The 16,775-nt window shown below is 39.3% G+C and overlaps 1 protein-coding gene across 5 annotated transcripts in view; it reads right to left on the reverse strand.

Moving 5' to 3' along the window:
- Nucleotides 1-11,970, reverse strand: part of LOC136878995 (putative serine protease K12H4.7) — a 108,317-nt gene extending 96,347 nt beyond the window's left edge. For 3 of the 5 annotated variants that reach the window (XR_011018639.1, XR_011018640.1, XM_068228918.1), the window contains exon 1: nucleotides 11,838-11,970. Coding sequence is in view for 1 of the 5 variants with exons in the window: in XM_068228918.1 (XP_068085019.1) it covers nucleotides 11,838-11,848 (11 nt within the window). In the remaining 4 variants the exon portion in view is untranslated. Of the gene's footprint in view, nucleotides 1-11,434; nucleotides 11,639-11,837 lie in introns of those variants that run through there. The other 2 variants (XM_067152667.2, XM_067152668.2) reach the window with 2 other exon arrangements.
- Nucleotides 11,971-16,775: the final 4,805 nt, after the last annotated feature.

The raw sequence follows: 16,775 nt of genomic DNA on the forward strand, positions 1-16,775 counted from the left end.
GCAAATGTCATCCATCTCAGGCCATTTGAACTTTTTGTTTTTGCTTTACGTCGCACTGACACAGATAGGTCTTATGGCGACGATGGGATTGGAAAGGCCTAGGAGTTGGAAGGAAGCGGCCGTGGCCTTAATGTTACAGCCCCGGCATTTGCCTGGTGTGAAAATGGGAAACCACGGAAAACCATCTTCAAGGCTGCCGACAGTGGGACTCAAACCCACTATCTCCCGATTACTGGATACTGGCCGCACTTAAGCTTGAACATCTTACCACTATCAATTTTCGTTGGGAGGTGTTTAGCGAACTTTACATTTACTTCATCTGCAGAAACAATGTCAACAACACTTCCAATAAACAAAGTCCGTTTGAAGGATGTTTGTTTAGCTGTCACTTGAAGTGAAAATCTGCAACAACCCAATCACCAGACTGAATGTCTCGTTTCCTATAAACACCAGCGAGCTCTTCTCCATTTACGCAAACTTCATTAATATTTCTGGTTCGTTTGTCACACCTGGATGGTTCCCTTCTGTTGGTATCAGTAATTAATGGTCTCTTGGATGCCTTTCTTTCACTCCTTTTGGTATTGCACGTATCAATATCTTCTCCACTGCGTACAGAAGTGACATCTTCCTTAGAATGAATGTCTGTTCCCTTCACACTCTTACCCGGGACAACATTAAGTTTTCGCCGCCGAACAGGTGTTTTTGGCTGGTCATTGTAGCGCAGTTCATTAAGAACAGACAGGACTAATCATCAGCTACCTGAGTATCGGCATTGGTGTTATTATTGCCAGCATTAGTGCTTGGAAGGCGTTCTAGCACTTTCTCATGATTCAGAGGAATAATGCCACATTTCTCAAAGCCAGATTTAATCTTCTTCTCCTGGTTTTCCTTTATTTTTTTAAATTAAGAAATGCACACAAGTTGTGTATATATGTTACATAAGTTTTGGCGATACATTTTACCCTGCATTTTAATTAAGCACAATAGTCTACCAGCGGTATTACTCGCTTTTTACAAGTGGTAATGTGGTAACGATCACAACGTTGATCGCACGACTCACATATACAGTTATTCCCGGGATTGCGAAAACACTTGTTCTTGCATACTTCGCGGTGGTACCCATGCACAGCTATTGAGGTCACCAGGTGTCGGAGGTCTTGATTCGTGTTGGCCCAGGATCTATTTACCATGGCTTTTGTAGTGTAAAAGTCCAGCCAAATTTCTCTTCGTTTCTTTTGTCTTTCAAGGAGCAGTTTGTTCGAGCTGTCAGTAGATGGGAGTCTCATATGCAGTGCTTCTATAAAGAACGGTTCTCTCGCAAGCTCATATGCTAGCCTCGACTTCGTGTGTTTCGAAACACCTAGAGCGGCTTTCAAGAATCTTGATTTAACTGCTTCCAAAGTCATTAGATCTTTTAGACTTAACTTATCCCAAATAATATCTATTCTGTATGTTGCGATGGAAACTATTTTTGCGTTGAATAAGGCCATAGCGGTTGTTAATGATAATCTGGATAATTCTTTGATGTCAAAAATTGCTTTTGTGGCAGATGCTGCACGGGATTTCACGTGTATTCTGAAAGATCTGGCGGTGATTTGCAGAGTCACTCCCAGGTATTTGAAGCTGTTGACTGTCACAAGAGGTTTCGATCCTAGATATATCCTGTCCTCCGCAGCTTCTCAACCTCCATTGCGGAATGTCATCTGTACAGTTTTTTCAGTGTTAATTTCCATTTTGTTTTCCTGTGCCCACTTCTCAAGTTGGTTTATGGCTCTTTACAGGTTGTAGGTGGAATTCGATCCAATGACCATGTCGTACGCATATACGTAAATTTTTTATATCTTCCGTCTCTTGTCTAATCATCTGTAAACATCGTATGTGGTGACATTAAAGAGTAGGGGGCTTAATGAGTCTCCTGTGCTGTTGGTCTGAGTTATCGTTTTCGATGTGGTTACGCCATCTGTGATCTGAATGAAATTGGCTGTCATCATGTTATGGATCAGTGCAGTGAGCTTATTTTTTCCTGTTATTGTTTCCAGCTTCAAGATTAGGATACGTCTGTTTACTGTATCGAAAGCTTTGGTATAATCTATGAAGACTACATGGAATTTTCCTTGAGGATGCCTTAATGTATTTTCTATATCATCAATTAAGTTGTTAAGAAGTTGTTGAGAAGACGAGGGAATACTGCTTTTGGGACACAAGTTGCTGAGCACCCTTCCTTGCTCTTCCATTCTAGAATTTTCTGCCAGGATACCTTCAGTGGGTGGAAGAAGGCAACGTCAAATGGCTTTCCGAGATGAGTAGAAATTTTTGGACGGAAAACAAACTCAATCTCATATTTCTCACAAATCCTAATACCATCGACAGTCAAATGAGATGACAAATTGTCTCGAATTAGGACTTTTCTCCCAGGAAGATGCTTCGCGAATGGTATTACAACTGACTTCAACCAGTCTTCAAAACATGTAGCATCGAACCAAGCTGATTGGCTCCTATTATATCGTGTTCCTCAGGACCACCAATTGTCCAGGTGTCATACAGATGAAGTGATTTGTAAACAACATAAGGCGGGAGAACTTCCCCTGCACCAGTGCATGCAAACATAAGGGAAGTTTATGCTTTGCTGAAATTTAAGATTCGCTCTGGATATTTAGTGCCTCGTTTCATGATTACTTTGTTCCATCCAGGGTCATCTGTTAGATTGGTTTCATCATAGTTGATGATGTGAGTTGGTGGAATGTCAGCAATACTTTCCTTAAGGTGGTCAAAATACTCACTGGCTACGGCCGAAGAAACCTCAGCTCTAGATCTTTTATGTTCTGGCACATTCTTTCAGATATTAGCTCTTTGTCACGTGCTAAGAAGTTTTTAGCAAATTCGATTCCAGGTAAGTTGTTCTTAAATTTCTTTTCAGTTACTCCTTTCCTGTCAATATAAGCATTAACTATCAAGCGCAAATCAGTTACATCCAAAGGATAACCCCAAATTGAACATGTCACTAATCTGGATGTGATATGTTCTTCAATTTCAGGAGATAAAACAGTCTGCCCTCCTGGTTTTCTAACTGCCTGGCCCTTTCTCAAACATCCAAAATGATGGTGGAAAACACTAACTAGTATATCAAACTACTGCACTTTTTGGTAGGACAGCCCCCTTTCCAAATCTTGTAGAGCAGAAGACATTTTCTCGGGAGTATATTTCTTGTATTGTCTTTGCTTTTTGAGCTTGTATTTTCTAGGCATTTCTGAAATAATAAGACGTTTACTGAGTGAGAAATAAATAAAAAGTTATGAACAATCAAAAATATTGTCAAGGTTATGTTTGGAATACTAATGAAAATATTAATTAATATTCCCCATTAAACAGTTCATTAAAGAAAATAACAATTATTAATTAAATTAAAGCTCACAATTGTTCCCATTCACACCATAAGTTATAAAATTTTGAACTTCCTGATAATACACACAGCAAATAGTTAACAAGTAAATTACAGAGAAAAAATAAATATGGGCTGTTATCTAGGTACATGATATTGTATAATGAATACTAAATCACTTATCTGATATCAAAAATTTTAATGTATCAGAAGATTTTCCACGAAGAAAAACAAGTGATAATTCTGCAGTTACAAATTTAGTAGACAAATCTAAGATCAAGATAGGAATTAGCGGGAAAACAGGTGAATGTTAACAGCAACACCAGTGCAGCCAACTTTTGAAAAGATAAAATTTCTCATTGTTATATTTACTCTTTGATGCATAAAAATAAAAAATAGTAGAAAATCATTCCTATTCACCCCTGCATTCCTAATGACCCTGTTATATACTTCTAACTTTTAAGATATCCTGAGTCCAGCCTTAAAGAAAAGTTGGTCTAAAAACAGACTGGTGTAAAGACAGTTTCATCTGGGAGCAGACTTCTTTCTTATAGAATACTGTTGATCGCAACTGCAAGCTCACTGCACTAGTTTTGCTGCACCTTGATTCAATCTCACTTCCAATAATTCCATAATGAGCAAATACACATCCTAAATACTTGACATGATCTACCTGTTTCAGTTTTGTATTCCCTAGCTGACATTCAATTCTTTCAGTTTCTTCCCTACCGGCATCACTCTACTCTTCAAAATATTTTTTGAAAATTCTTCAGCTTATGTCACCCAGCATCACTGGCTCTGGCCAGGGCTTGAAACCCAGACGCCCTTCCTAGAGCCACGTGATTTCCCAGTTGAAAATTCCAATCCAGGATCGACCAGGATTAAAATGTCAGTCATCCAGGTGGAAAGCCAAAAAAAATAAGTCTAAGAGCTAATCTCCACCCACTAGATAAGCATATATAATGAAGTTAATTATTTAATAATAATAATAATAATAATAATAATAATAATAATAATAATAATAATAATAACAATAATAATAATTGCTTTACGTCCCACTCACTACTTTTACTGTTTTCGGAGACGCCGAGGTGCCGGAAGTTAGTCCCGCATGAGTTCTTTTATGAGCCAGTAAATCTACCGACACGAGGCTGACATATTTGAGCACTTTCAAATACCACCAGGCTGAACCAGGAACAAACTTGCCAAGTTGGGGTCAGTAGGCCAGCGCCTCAACTGTCTGAGCCACTCAGCCCGGCAGTTAATTACTTGAGGTCATGTCTAAGGATTGGAAATGGTAGGCATTACATCACTCACACCTGTCATACCTGTAAACATGCTTTTAAGGAAAGGATAAACTGGTTACTTATCTAATGAAAACAATCTCATCTACAGTTTACATACATATAGCACATGTTAATGTTTGATAAGAAATATTGTCATAACATTCACTCTCTTGATTTCTGAAAAGTATATGCAATACATTAAAGAAATCACAGCAAAAGCAATTAGTACAGTTCCTTAGCTGCTGCCTTTTTACTCGGATAGTTGAGGTGGTAGTGATGGCAGTTGTTTCAAGAGGAAATACAACTGGGCAACCATCCTCTTAACACAAATCATAAGGAAAATTGAAGTAGTCTGAAGCTATTAGGGCACAAAGGGCACGAAAATGAAAGACTCCCTAAGGCCTTGCTAACCTAACAGTTAGGGTCAAAAGAGCAACAGTTGACCAAGGGAGGTTGGATAGGAAGGATGAAAGTTAGGAGCCTGTCAAAAGTTTTTTTTTTTTTTTTTGCTAGGGGCTTTACGTCGCGCCGACACAGATAGGTCTTATGGCGACGATGGGATAGGAAAGGCCTAGGAGTTGGAAGGAAGCGGCCGTGGCCTTAATTAAGGTACAGCCCCAGCATTTGCCTGGTGTGAAAATGGGAAACCACGGAAAACCATTTTCAGGGCTGCCGATAGTGGGATTCGAACCTACTATCTCCCGGATGCAAGCTCACAGCCGCGCGCCTCTACGCGCACGGCCAACTCGCCCGGTCCTGTCAAAAGTAAGTGGAAGCAATGTCAGACTCAGTTAGAGAAACCATGATCATCCATCCACAAAGTTGAGAGCCCCTGAGACCCTTTTAAACACTGCTTTCAACAGATAGGAGGTACCGTAGATGTATTCCATCAATCCCACCGACAGGCGAACGAGATTAAAATCCCAAGTAACATCACAACTTGGTTACATGGCGTCAAGAAGGGCATCTAGACTTAAACCTCTAGCCACAATCCAAAATAAGCCAGGGTGGCTGCAGCGACCAGAAATATCTGAGATAAGCTGAAGAAATTACAATGTATATGCTTATTTCCTCTTTTACATATCACTTAAATAAATATAATACGATAATTTTGTTCTCAACAAAAAATGTGCCCATGTTTCAATGTTGTCTTTGTCCACAATATTCTACCACCAAACTTCTGCTTGTATCCATGCCCACAGTTTTGGGGTGTAAATTTTGTCTTCTAACACATCTGCCAGTTCTCTTGTTCTCTTCATTCTCAACATTCATTTCGCTGGATGCAGTAGCCACAGCAGCTTGATGTAACTGTGACCATTTTAACGTGCAACATTTTTTTAAACGTGACATTAAGTCCGTGTGACATTCCTGAAAAGCAGACAAAAAGTCCAGATGCCTATTTTCCTCTACTGAACACAAACTCAATGCCTCTTCCAAAATTTCAATCGTACCTTAAAAACATTATTTAAAAGAACTGCTACATGTATCTGCGAGTGTGACAGAAAGGGAGAATGAGACTAGTAGAGTGAAAACACATTATTTATACTTTCTTAGTAACAAATGGCAATTGTTGCTTTTTACAAAATTTAATTCTACTCATAATTTACTTATTGAAATAAAATTGTAATTGTTACATTCTAGCAATCGATATACATCTCGTGGAAGCAGAAACAGGGAAAAGAATAATTGATGATTAAGATAACACTTTCAGTTGTACTATAGCAGAACCAGTAGCATCACCAGCACTGGATGACATACTTACAATACTTCCCAAGACATCATACTGGTACTTAATTTAGGGTGGGCCGAAAAAACTCGAATTTTTTTTACCGCGGAAAAGTTGCGAATTGGGGAGAATAAAACGGGGTAAAAAAAGAAACAAAATAGGTTCATTTCTTCCGGTCGCGCACGTCCTCTGAAGTTAGCTGAAATTCGGAAAAAAGTATATTTTTACGATAATTTTCTACCTTGCTTAACTTGTCAATATTTAAATGTAATAGCTCTAGTCGACTCTTACTCAAACCAATAATGATTTAGAAAAAGAATGGTTCAAATCGGTTACGGTCTTCCGCTCGCGCAACAGCCGTCAAAAATGTAACAAATTCTCGCGCTCGTCGTAACTCGCTCGGGTCAAAGACTGATGCTCAGCCCACCTACCACTCTCGCCACCACGCCGTGCCATTGTTGTGTCAGTCTGCACTTATCCCTCATGTTTGATATGCGTTTCATTCGCTCTTCCAGTTACTATTGTGGCATTTGCATCTACTGTATTTCGATGTTTGTTTTGTGTTATGACATTTTTGTGTAACTTTGTGACTTACCGGTGGTATACTATGGCTGTACCTCAGAAACTCATCACTAGACAGGTATTTGATTGCCCTATATTTGCTGCACCTGAATACTTTTCATCAAACAAGCTTAATACTGGTGAGGACGTGATTCGGTGTTGTTCACAGGAGAGATACCACTTGGCGCTTAAAGTTAATAATAAGAGCATCAGTTTTTCACACGTTGACAGTACAGTAGCTAACAAAATAATTGGTTTGTATCAGAAATCATCCATCCCAATGGTTGTCTACTTATTACGAGCACATGGAATAGGAATAGAAATAGGAAAAATTGGAGGGTTGGACGTGTCTGAAACAAAGAAACGTATTAAATCATTGGAAAGGAGATCACGTGACACCCATTTAACTCTGGATGATGAATTTGAATCTCATCTGAAACCCTCGTGCTCCTATTCAGATGTAAATATTGTTGAAACTGATGATGAAGACCAATATCTTGGTCGCTATCACTACCTTTACTAGAAGGATAACAACATTAACTTTAACTTGTTTGATGAAAAGTATTCAGGTGCAGCAAATATAGGGCAATCAAATACCTGTCTTGTGATGAGTTTCTGAGGTACAGCCATAGTATACCACCAGTAAGTCACAAAGTTACACAAAAATGTCATAACACAAAACAAACTTTGAAATAGAGCAGATGCAAATGCCACAATAGTAACTGGAAGAGCGAATGAAACACACATCAAAAACGAGAGATAAGTGCAGACTGACACAACAATGGCGTGGTGGCAAGTGGTAGGTGGACTGAGTGTCGGAGTCTTTGACCCGAACGAGTTACGACGAGCGCGAGAATTTGTTACATTTTTGACAGCTGTTGTGCGAGCAGAAGACCTTAACCGATTTGAACCATTCTTTTTCTAAATCATTATTGGTTTGAGTAAGAGTCGACTAGAGCTATTACATTTAAATATTAACAAGTTAAGCAAGGTAGAAAATTATCGTAAAAATATACATTTTTTCCAAATTTCGGCTAACTTTAGAGGACGTGCGCGACCGGAAGAAATGAACCTATTTTGTTTCTTTTTTTACCCCGTTTTATTCTCCCCAATTCGCAACTTTTCCGCGGTATTACGACTTGGGAAAAAGAATTTGAGTTTTTTGGCCCACCCTAATACTTATCCTCCTACAATACACACCACCTGAAGAGGATGTTCTTAAATTTAAACAAGATATTCCTTTAAGTGCCCCTGTAATGAGTTTTCAGTAAATGCAAAGATGTACTTTCCCTCAAAGAGATAGAGGTTTAGCAATGAAAATTTTAAGAACAAATTATCTTGTAAAGTCACTGTAATTTTACAGATTACTTGTTGAAAAAATAATTATTTCTCAGGTAACTGTAATTCAGCCCAATTACTTTTCTCTTGTATTTTTTCCACCGCTGTGTATACTGGATGGTCGGAAACAATGTGAAATTAGTTTCCTTTTTTCTGTACTGATGGGTCTACAATTCACAACTGGATGTTTCTACCTAATCAATACTATATATACATTCACAAATATATGTATTGTAAATGACATTGCAGTACTAGCTTCGGCCAGTTAAGATATAATATTTTTCTCATTTCTAAAATAAAAATATCACTATTCTTATCTTAAAATGTTTTTGTAGTTTAATATCACAGTTCAATTCCACCGCCGCTGTCTTAAAATATCTCCGTAATAAAATATTGTTTAATATAAATGGTTTGTGATTGGAAATGACAAATTTTCCAGCTAACTTATTCTTGGTTGCCAGCGTTTCGCCCCAGTGTACCAATCCGGGCTCAGTAGCACACCTACCAAGACGTATGGTTAGTGCGCATAGTAGAGGCCACTGCACAGGCTACCTGGAGCTAGAGGCAGTGTCAACACATTATGAGAGACTTGCGTAACCAAGAATGAGTTAGCTGGAAAACTTGTCATTTCCACGAATGGACCATATATATTGGAATTTACTAATTTAGAACAAATAATTCAGGTTCCCTAAGGAAATCTGAATCTGTATCATAAAATAGGGTCATTAAAACTTGCCGTACATCATTTGATTACATTAATTTAAAATACAAATACATATATGAGGGTAGAATCATAAGTCATGGCAACTATTTTTTTCTCACAAACAGGAGACAACACGGAAAATCCAAGATATGCATTTGGAAATACAGGGCATGTACTTATGCACAGTGCCTGAAGACAAATTCTGACCTCAGGAGATTCTCGTAGGAAAGTGACAGAACACATAGATATCAATACGGAACATAATGAAACTAGTAAATCAAGATCAACGCCAAGTGTCGGTAAATAAATCCACTCCCTAAAGGGGCCAAAGGTTTTAGACATATGAGCCCCTTTGGGTAGGTTGATGGTCCCCTCAGTGTAGGAAATGACATTGGAACCCATCACAAGTGTTTTGGCCTAACGGCAAAACGAGCCGAGGAGGAATCCGTTACTCTCATGGTTCTTAACAGTCGTGGAGATGGAAGAGATCATGTCAGATGAACTGGCTGTGAAAGCGCACCTCAGTAGTACTTTGAATCTGCAGGAGTTCATTGCAGTCTCGGTGTTTGATCCTGCATGTGTCTCATTCCATATGTGCTGCAGTAGACGGTTCCGAGATCACAGTGCGTAACAAGATGAGATCTACCCTAAACAAAACCACGACATTGGCACTTCTTCCAAATGTTTATTGGAAGATGATGATAATTACTTGGAAACTAGTTAAGCAGGCGACTAGCCCAGAATGAGCAAACTGAATGCAATACTAGAAAATCTAAATAATAAAAAGCATGTCAATAGTATGGAATTTTAACAATAAGAAAACCAAGGGCATGATACAGGCAGGCATACAAGAAGAAGGAAAACAAAATTTGTGATTGGTCAGGAGAAAATAGAACTCGCAACATTCAAATATCTAGGGACATTGATAAGAGATGATATGATACGTAGCCAAGAAGTGATGACTAGAACGGCAATAACCAGAGAAGCATTTAATAGAAAGACCAGGCTGTTTTGAGGGAATTTATATTGAGGTTTGAGGACTAATAAAGGACTCTGTGTAGAAGGAGCCTCTATACGGGGCAAAGACTGGACATTACCAAATGACACAGTATGCAGACTGGAAGCCTTTGCAAAGTGGGTGTGGCAGAAGATGGAAATGATCAGTAGGGTTGAAAAGTGACAAATGAGAAGGTGCTGAAAACAGTAGATGAAATTAAACAGGCAATAAGAAATAGAAAGAGGAACTGTTTGGGTCACTGCTTGAGAAGAGGTTGCTTATGATGCTATGGAAACAATTGTGAAAGGAAGAAAAGAAAATACATAAAAGATAAAAGAAGGCAGACAACAAAAAAGTGGTAGGAAGATGTAAACATCAGTGGAGGATCATCGTTTACCATCCATCATATTTGCATCAGCAGCATTCCCAATAAATGTATGCCCCTCAATAAACAACTGATAGGAAATCTGCTGCATGATTGATTGATTGAACTAACAATGAAGGTTACAAAGATACAAAAGATGCATACGCTATTCAAACTTTTCTGAGACTACTACATAATACCTGAAATCTCAATAGTCCACACTTCATTTTCTGAAGTCAGATAAGAGCAAACGTAACATGCATGCACAGTTCTGTTAAGAAAGAGAAGAGAATGTTACGACATCAGTTCATTTGGTTCATATATGTAAGGCAACAGATTTCTACGGTGTTCTGTTTACAGACTACTTTTATGGCCTTGAATATTAAACATGATACTGAGGACATTTTGGCCAAGTAAAACGAGACAAGCTACCTGAAATTTTCAACATTGTGTAATCACCAAAGCAGAAAGAGGTAAGCTCAAAACATCAAGAATATTGGACAAGTTGACTCGCTTTAAATGACTAGAACCCAAACAACTATCATGACTTGTCATAACCTAGGAGCTTGGTAGTATTCACAAGGTACCGGTACTCGAGACATACGGCCAAAATTGTAACCCATCAGGGTGCCAACTTGCAATTAAAAAAAAAAAAACGAGATAGTTAATAAGAACAGTACTAAAGCTAACAGGTGCAATAGCTAAGTGCCCTCAGGAAGTAAGCTTCTCACTTAGGCGGCCGCGACTCAAATTCCAGTCAGGTCATGTAAAATATTCAATTTGAAAGATCACGTGCATGGTGTTCAGATTTCACGTTAAACAGTAGGCCTACCGTGGCTTATTGATAAGATTTCAAAGAGCACGTTAAACTCTAAACTTGCTTAACTACAGCTGTATTTGACGCAAGTGTAACAAAGATCAAGTCTTCTTGTCTTCTACGATAAGGCAGGAAGGTTAGAAACCTCATCTGATAATGGTTGAGATAAATTAATTCCGTACAGCCTATACTCCCCTATGGAATAGGTAAAATAGATATGTAGTCTTCTAAGTTATAAAGAATGTCTCTTAATCAAGAATCACCTCAATAACCACCACACCACCTGTAAGGAGCACACGCGACCAAAATGGAATAAAATGTACCTGTCTAACGTACGCTGGAGGTAGGCTGTCAAACCCCGTGGCAAAGCTGATGAAACATTAAAGACGGCTATAACTTAAATGTTCGATCAACTAATCGTGTTGAAGTGTGCCAAGCAAAATGTAGTGTTTACGTCCTACGGTTATAATTAAATTGTCAAGCAAGATGACAATGCAAGGTTTGAAAGCATTCATATACTACGAGAATCGAAAGTCTTAATATATTACGGTCGCCTTGAGTCGCCTGATGTTGTTTCAAATACCGGTACTTTTATGTGATGAAGTATATTTGAAAAATAGGAGTAAAATCAATACACAAACGTCCGAACAACGGGAACTGACGTACCTGTTTATCATTGTTCTGGTTAGCTCTGGCAGCGAACACGAGGCGAGTGAGTCAGCTGATGATCACACGCACATAAGTCAAATTCCTAGCGTTCTATGAGGCTCACTGACAGCGGCCGGTTATATAGCTACAGTACCACACACACACCCCACTATCTTGTAGTCGGGTCATTCTACAAACAAAAACTGATAACAGAAATGTCTCGTATGTATGCATGTGTAAAGAGGATATACCAAATAAATAAACTGACAGGAATAGTTATTTGACATCCAAATCACCACGTTTGCAGAGAAGAGCTAGGAAAATCTTCCAATTATCTTACTGCCCTCTTGCATAGATCAGTGACCAACATTTAAGATTGTGATCATCCAGATAAAAGTTTCCCCATTAATTATTTACCTAGCCCTTTCTCATTTTTTTCAAAGAACCTGGAAATTTATCAAACATTCCCCTTGATAAATTATTCAAATTTCTTATTCCTCTCCTTATAAATGAATATTTGCCTCAATTTGTCCTCTTGAATTCCAACTTTTATCTTCACATTATTACCTTTCCTACTTTTAAAAGCTCCACTCAAGCGTATTCGTCTCTCCAATGACAGCTAAGAACATACTGCTTAGTCGACCAGCTCGTCTCCTTACTCTTCCAGCCAAAACTTTGCAACATTTTCCTTAACACTACTCTTTTGTCGGAAATCACCAAGAACAAAACGTGCTGTTTTCCTTTCGATCTTTTTCTAGTTATCGTATCAAGTGAAATGGTACAGGTATATCGTAGGAAGTATCCCGTAAGTCCACTAAAATAAAATAAAATTGCTGACAAACCAATCTTTATAAGAATTGTCAACTAAAATATTACAACTTCTCAACCTATGACAAGGTCGGTGAGGTGTTACAGGCAAACAAATGCTTCTATTCAGAATTGAGAAAATGCATAGTACTGTAGATACCATTTAGGTCATCATCTACATTATTTACGAGTCGGTACTAAATTACCGGTATGTTACGTAATGACAATACCTACAACCATAACGTAACATCATAGTAGCAAAGAATGTGTGTGGCAATAATTAATTAGAAGCAGTTGCAAACAAACTCCGTATACGGTAGGTAGTGTAAACGACAGACCTTTTTAAATAGATACATAAACCCGTCACCCCGTAGTGCTCATTACTGCAGCAAGTAAATTAAAATGTTTTAATTACCAGTGTGGTACCATTACTGGCACAAAGTTTTGTGTGGATATTTTTAACTAATCTTAATCGAAAATCACAATACCAACAGTTTCACGTTGAACCTGAACCATATGGATGCTACGTGACTATTAATTCGAAAATCTCACAACGGTAGCATAGATCTTCCTACAATTCTTTAGGGTAGGTCATCAAAATTCAGATCCCAATTTTTTCTTCATCCAAGACAGAAGTTTCGAAATTAGGTTTTTTTAAACTCACACATATCTCCATAAATGAATTACCTACAATCGTGAATCGTATTGAATTATATACTTAAAGAATGATCTTAAGTAAGAACCCCTTCCTAAGTCTTCTGGGATCGACTTATCCTTACACGGATATGATAAATATAGGCTACCCGTGTTGACACTTACACATACCGCCACCACGATACACTGCGGCCTGCTTTATTACTCTAAATTTACTTACACTTTCTAGGAAAGTGCAGATCTTTTTGGTATTGGCATAGCGAATGCTATTGGCTTTACGTCGCACCGACTCAGACAAGTCTTATGGCGACGATGGGGTAGGACGTGACAGGGCTGGGGATAAAGCGACCGTGCGTTAGGGTAGCCAATGACTGAAATTTGGAACTTCTACAATATACCACTTAACACAACAAAATTTAAAATATAAGCACATATTAATCATATTTAGCACCATACAAAATATAGAGTTGATTAGTGTTTTTTTTTTTTTTTTTTTTTTTTTTTGCTTTACGTCGCACCGACACAGATAGGTCTTATGGCGGCGATGGGACAGGAAAGGCCTAGGAATGGGAAGGAAGCGGCCGTGGCCTTAAATAAGGTACAGCCGCAGCATTTGCCTGGTGTGAAAATGGGAAACAACGGAAAACCATCTTCAGGGCTGCCGACAGTGGGGCTCGAACCTACTATCTCCCGGATGCGAGCTCACAGCTGCGCGCCCCTAACCGCACGGCCAACTCGCCCGGTCTTACAGAAATCAGAGCTCTATTTAATGTACTTCACTGCCAGGCTTACTGTCTTTGTCTATAGTTGGGCCCACGAGCGTTGGAGTCTGACGTTTAACGCCACCGGCGAGAAAAACTTGACTAAGGCTGCTCGAAAAGGGTCTGTTGCTATGGCAACGATAACAGAAATGCCACATTTAAGGAAGCTATCACCACGTGGGTTGGCTTCTCTCAGTCGCTTTTGTGATATTATTCAGAGTTGCACTGTATTAGCTGTGTTAGTTGTTGCTGGTTTATGTAATTATTTACGGTACCTACATGTTTGTTTCTTGAATATTATCCCCCTGTGGGTGGGGGCGGTAGAATAACACCCACGGTTTCCCCTGCCTGTCGTAAGAGGCGACTAAAAGGGGCCTCAGGGGCTCTGAACTTTGGAGCGAGGGTTGGCGACCACGGGGCCCTTAGCTGAGTCCTGGCATTGCTTCCACTTACTTGTGCCAGGCTCCTCACTTTCATCTATCCTATCTGACCTCACTTGGTCAACTCTTGTTCTTTTCCGACCCCGACGCTATTAGGTTTGCGAGGGCTAGGGAGTCTTTCATTTTCACGTTTTTCGTGGCCCTTGTCTTCCTTTGGCCGATATCTTCATTTTTCGAAGTTTCGGACCCCTTCCATATTTTCCCTCTGATTAGTGTTATATAGAGGATGGTTGCCTAGTTGTACTTCCTCTTAAAACAATAATCACCACCACTCTTGAATATTATTTTAGTTTATTTTCTTGTAAGTTAGTCAGTTGCTAGTTGTACAGTTCTATTCTGTATTTGTTGAGGTTATTGTCAGTTTAGTGATTATGAAATCTCATATTTATCGGCAATGACATGTTCTGTCCTAAATGCTGGAATTATTAGCACGAACTTAGGAACGGGTCAAAGTTTATTGAATTGCATTAAGCCTACATATTTGATTAAATATTCAGTCTGTATGAAAGGGCGATATGCCGCAGATGGAGGTAACTATGACAACGCGGCGTACTTCGTAGTTATTCTTTCGCCGCTCAAATGCAGACTCCAACTCTCGTGGGCCCGACTATACATCCTTCTACACAAACTAATCTATGTACAGTAAAATACATGTTCTCTGTCTCCAAGTGAAGTCTTTACAATCCTGCGGTTTCACTTCCTATTTGCGGTAAGGAAGCAAGCCGCTGGGATACGGGACGGTGGTCGCCACATACAGTATATATTCTAGTAACTAGCTATAGAGTAACCGTCGTGGATGGTTTAGGTTTTATAATTACTACAATAATTTTAACTAGCGGGGATGAGTGACAACAAAGAGACAGAGCACACCTCAACTAACAACCATAGTCAGGCAGCGCAGTGTTATTATTGAGAAATTTTAGAGGCTTAGGGCATTGTAGGCTTTCACATGTTTTACTCCGTCTTGGAGATGTAACGGCACTCGAGGCCTAGAATTTCACACGCCCACTCCCCGCCTATACGATCCATTTTCCCTCTTTTCGAGTGATCTTTCCGTCACTGTAACCGCGCGGGTTTGCAGCTTTAATAACCGCCCTCATCAGCAGTCAGTTCGTTACAATTACAACACGGGAAGGAACACCGTGGCCTTTTTTACGGTAGGCTACATCTGCGGTACTGTCTGGTGTGAAAATGGAAAACAATTTTCAGGACTGCCGACATCATCATCGATCATCTCCTGAACTCAAGCTGACAGCTACGTGATCCAAACCGCGCGGCCAAATTGCTCGGTCATTAACTGTTTTTGTCCACTTGATACTGCTACGCCAGTGTATACTACTTCTAGCCAATTTCTCAATCAGTTGATAGATGAAGGAGAGTGATATGGTTATTTTTTAATAAAGAATACTTCAATATTTTTAAGTTGTTGTTTATTTTGCTTATACTGTACAAATGGCTGCAACACATTCATTAGGACTGCTAATAATTCCGTACTTACAACTCGAGACCCCGCGGCGGAGACTATGGATTGTTTGAATACACTCGGCATCCTGAATCCTATCCCAATGTTAAAATAGAAAACCAATATTCTTGATCCAAGTAAAATACGCAGTGAACTCTGTGAAGGAGATCTTTTTTAAGGGGTGTAAATTACCTCAAAAAGGACTAGGGGAAGAGCTGTATAAGTAATATACTCCTGCCAACACCTGGGTGAAGTACATGTAGTGAATGGCACGAGGCAATGCAAATGACAACTAATGTTTCCTCAAGTTAGAAGTAATGGATGTAGAAGTATCCCCGGGATATCTCAAGACGACAGCCGCTGTCGCAGATGTGGCAGAGAGAACGAAACACTGGGTCACGTCTTAAGGAAACTGCACTTATGGTGAAACATTGACAAACGCCCGCCATCATCTGAGTGATTTCCGACGAAAGAGTAACGTTACAAAAATGTTGCAAAGTTTGGCCTGGGAAGAATTGGGAGAAAGGTGACGAGTAAGGGATGTTCCGAGCTGTCAGTGGAGAGAGAGCGTGGAATGACATTAGTAGACGGATAAGTTTGAGTGGTGTTTTTAAAAGTAGGAAAGATCACAATATGAAGATAAAGTTGGTATTCAACAGGGCAAATTGTTGCAATTAACCGTTTATAGGAAGGGGAGTTAGGGATTGGAATAACTTACCAAGGGAGATGTTACCATTGATGCTTTCACGGCCCGTACTTGTAGATATGATATAGGCTTTTGGGCTTATGCCGTGTCAAGAAAATAGGTAAAATTCTTTACGTTTCACAGAGA

The sequence above is a fragment of the Anabrus simplex genome, chromosome 8 (assembly GCF_040414725.1).
Source record: "Anabrus simplex isolate iqAnaSimp1 chromosome 8, ASM4041472v1, whole genome shotgun sequence".
Taxonomy (NCBI): domain Eukaryota; kingdom Metazoa; phylum Arthropoda; class Insecta; order Orthoptera; family Tettigoniidae; genus Anabrus; species Anabrus simplex.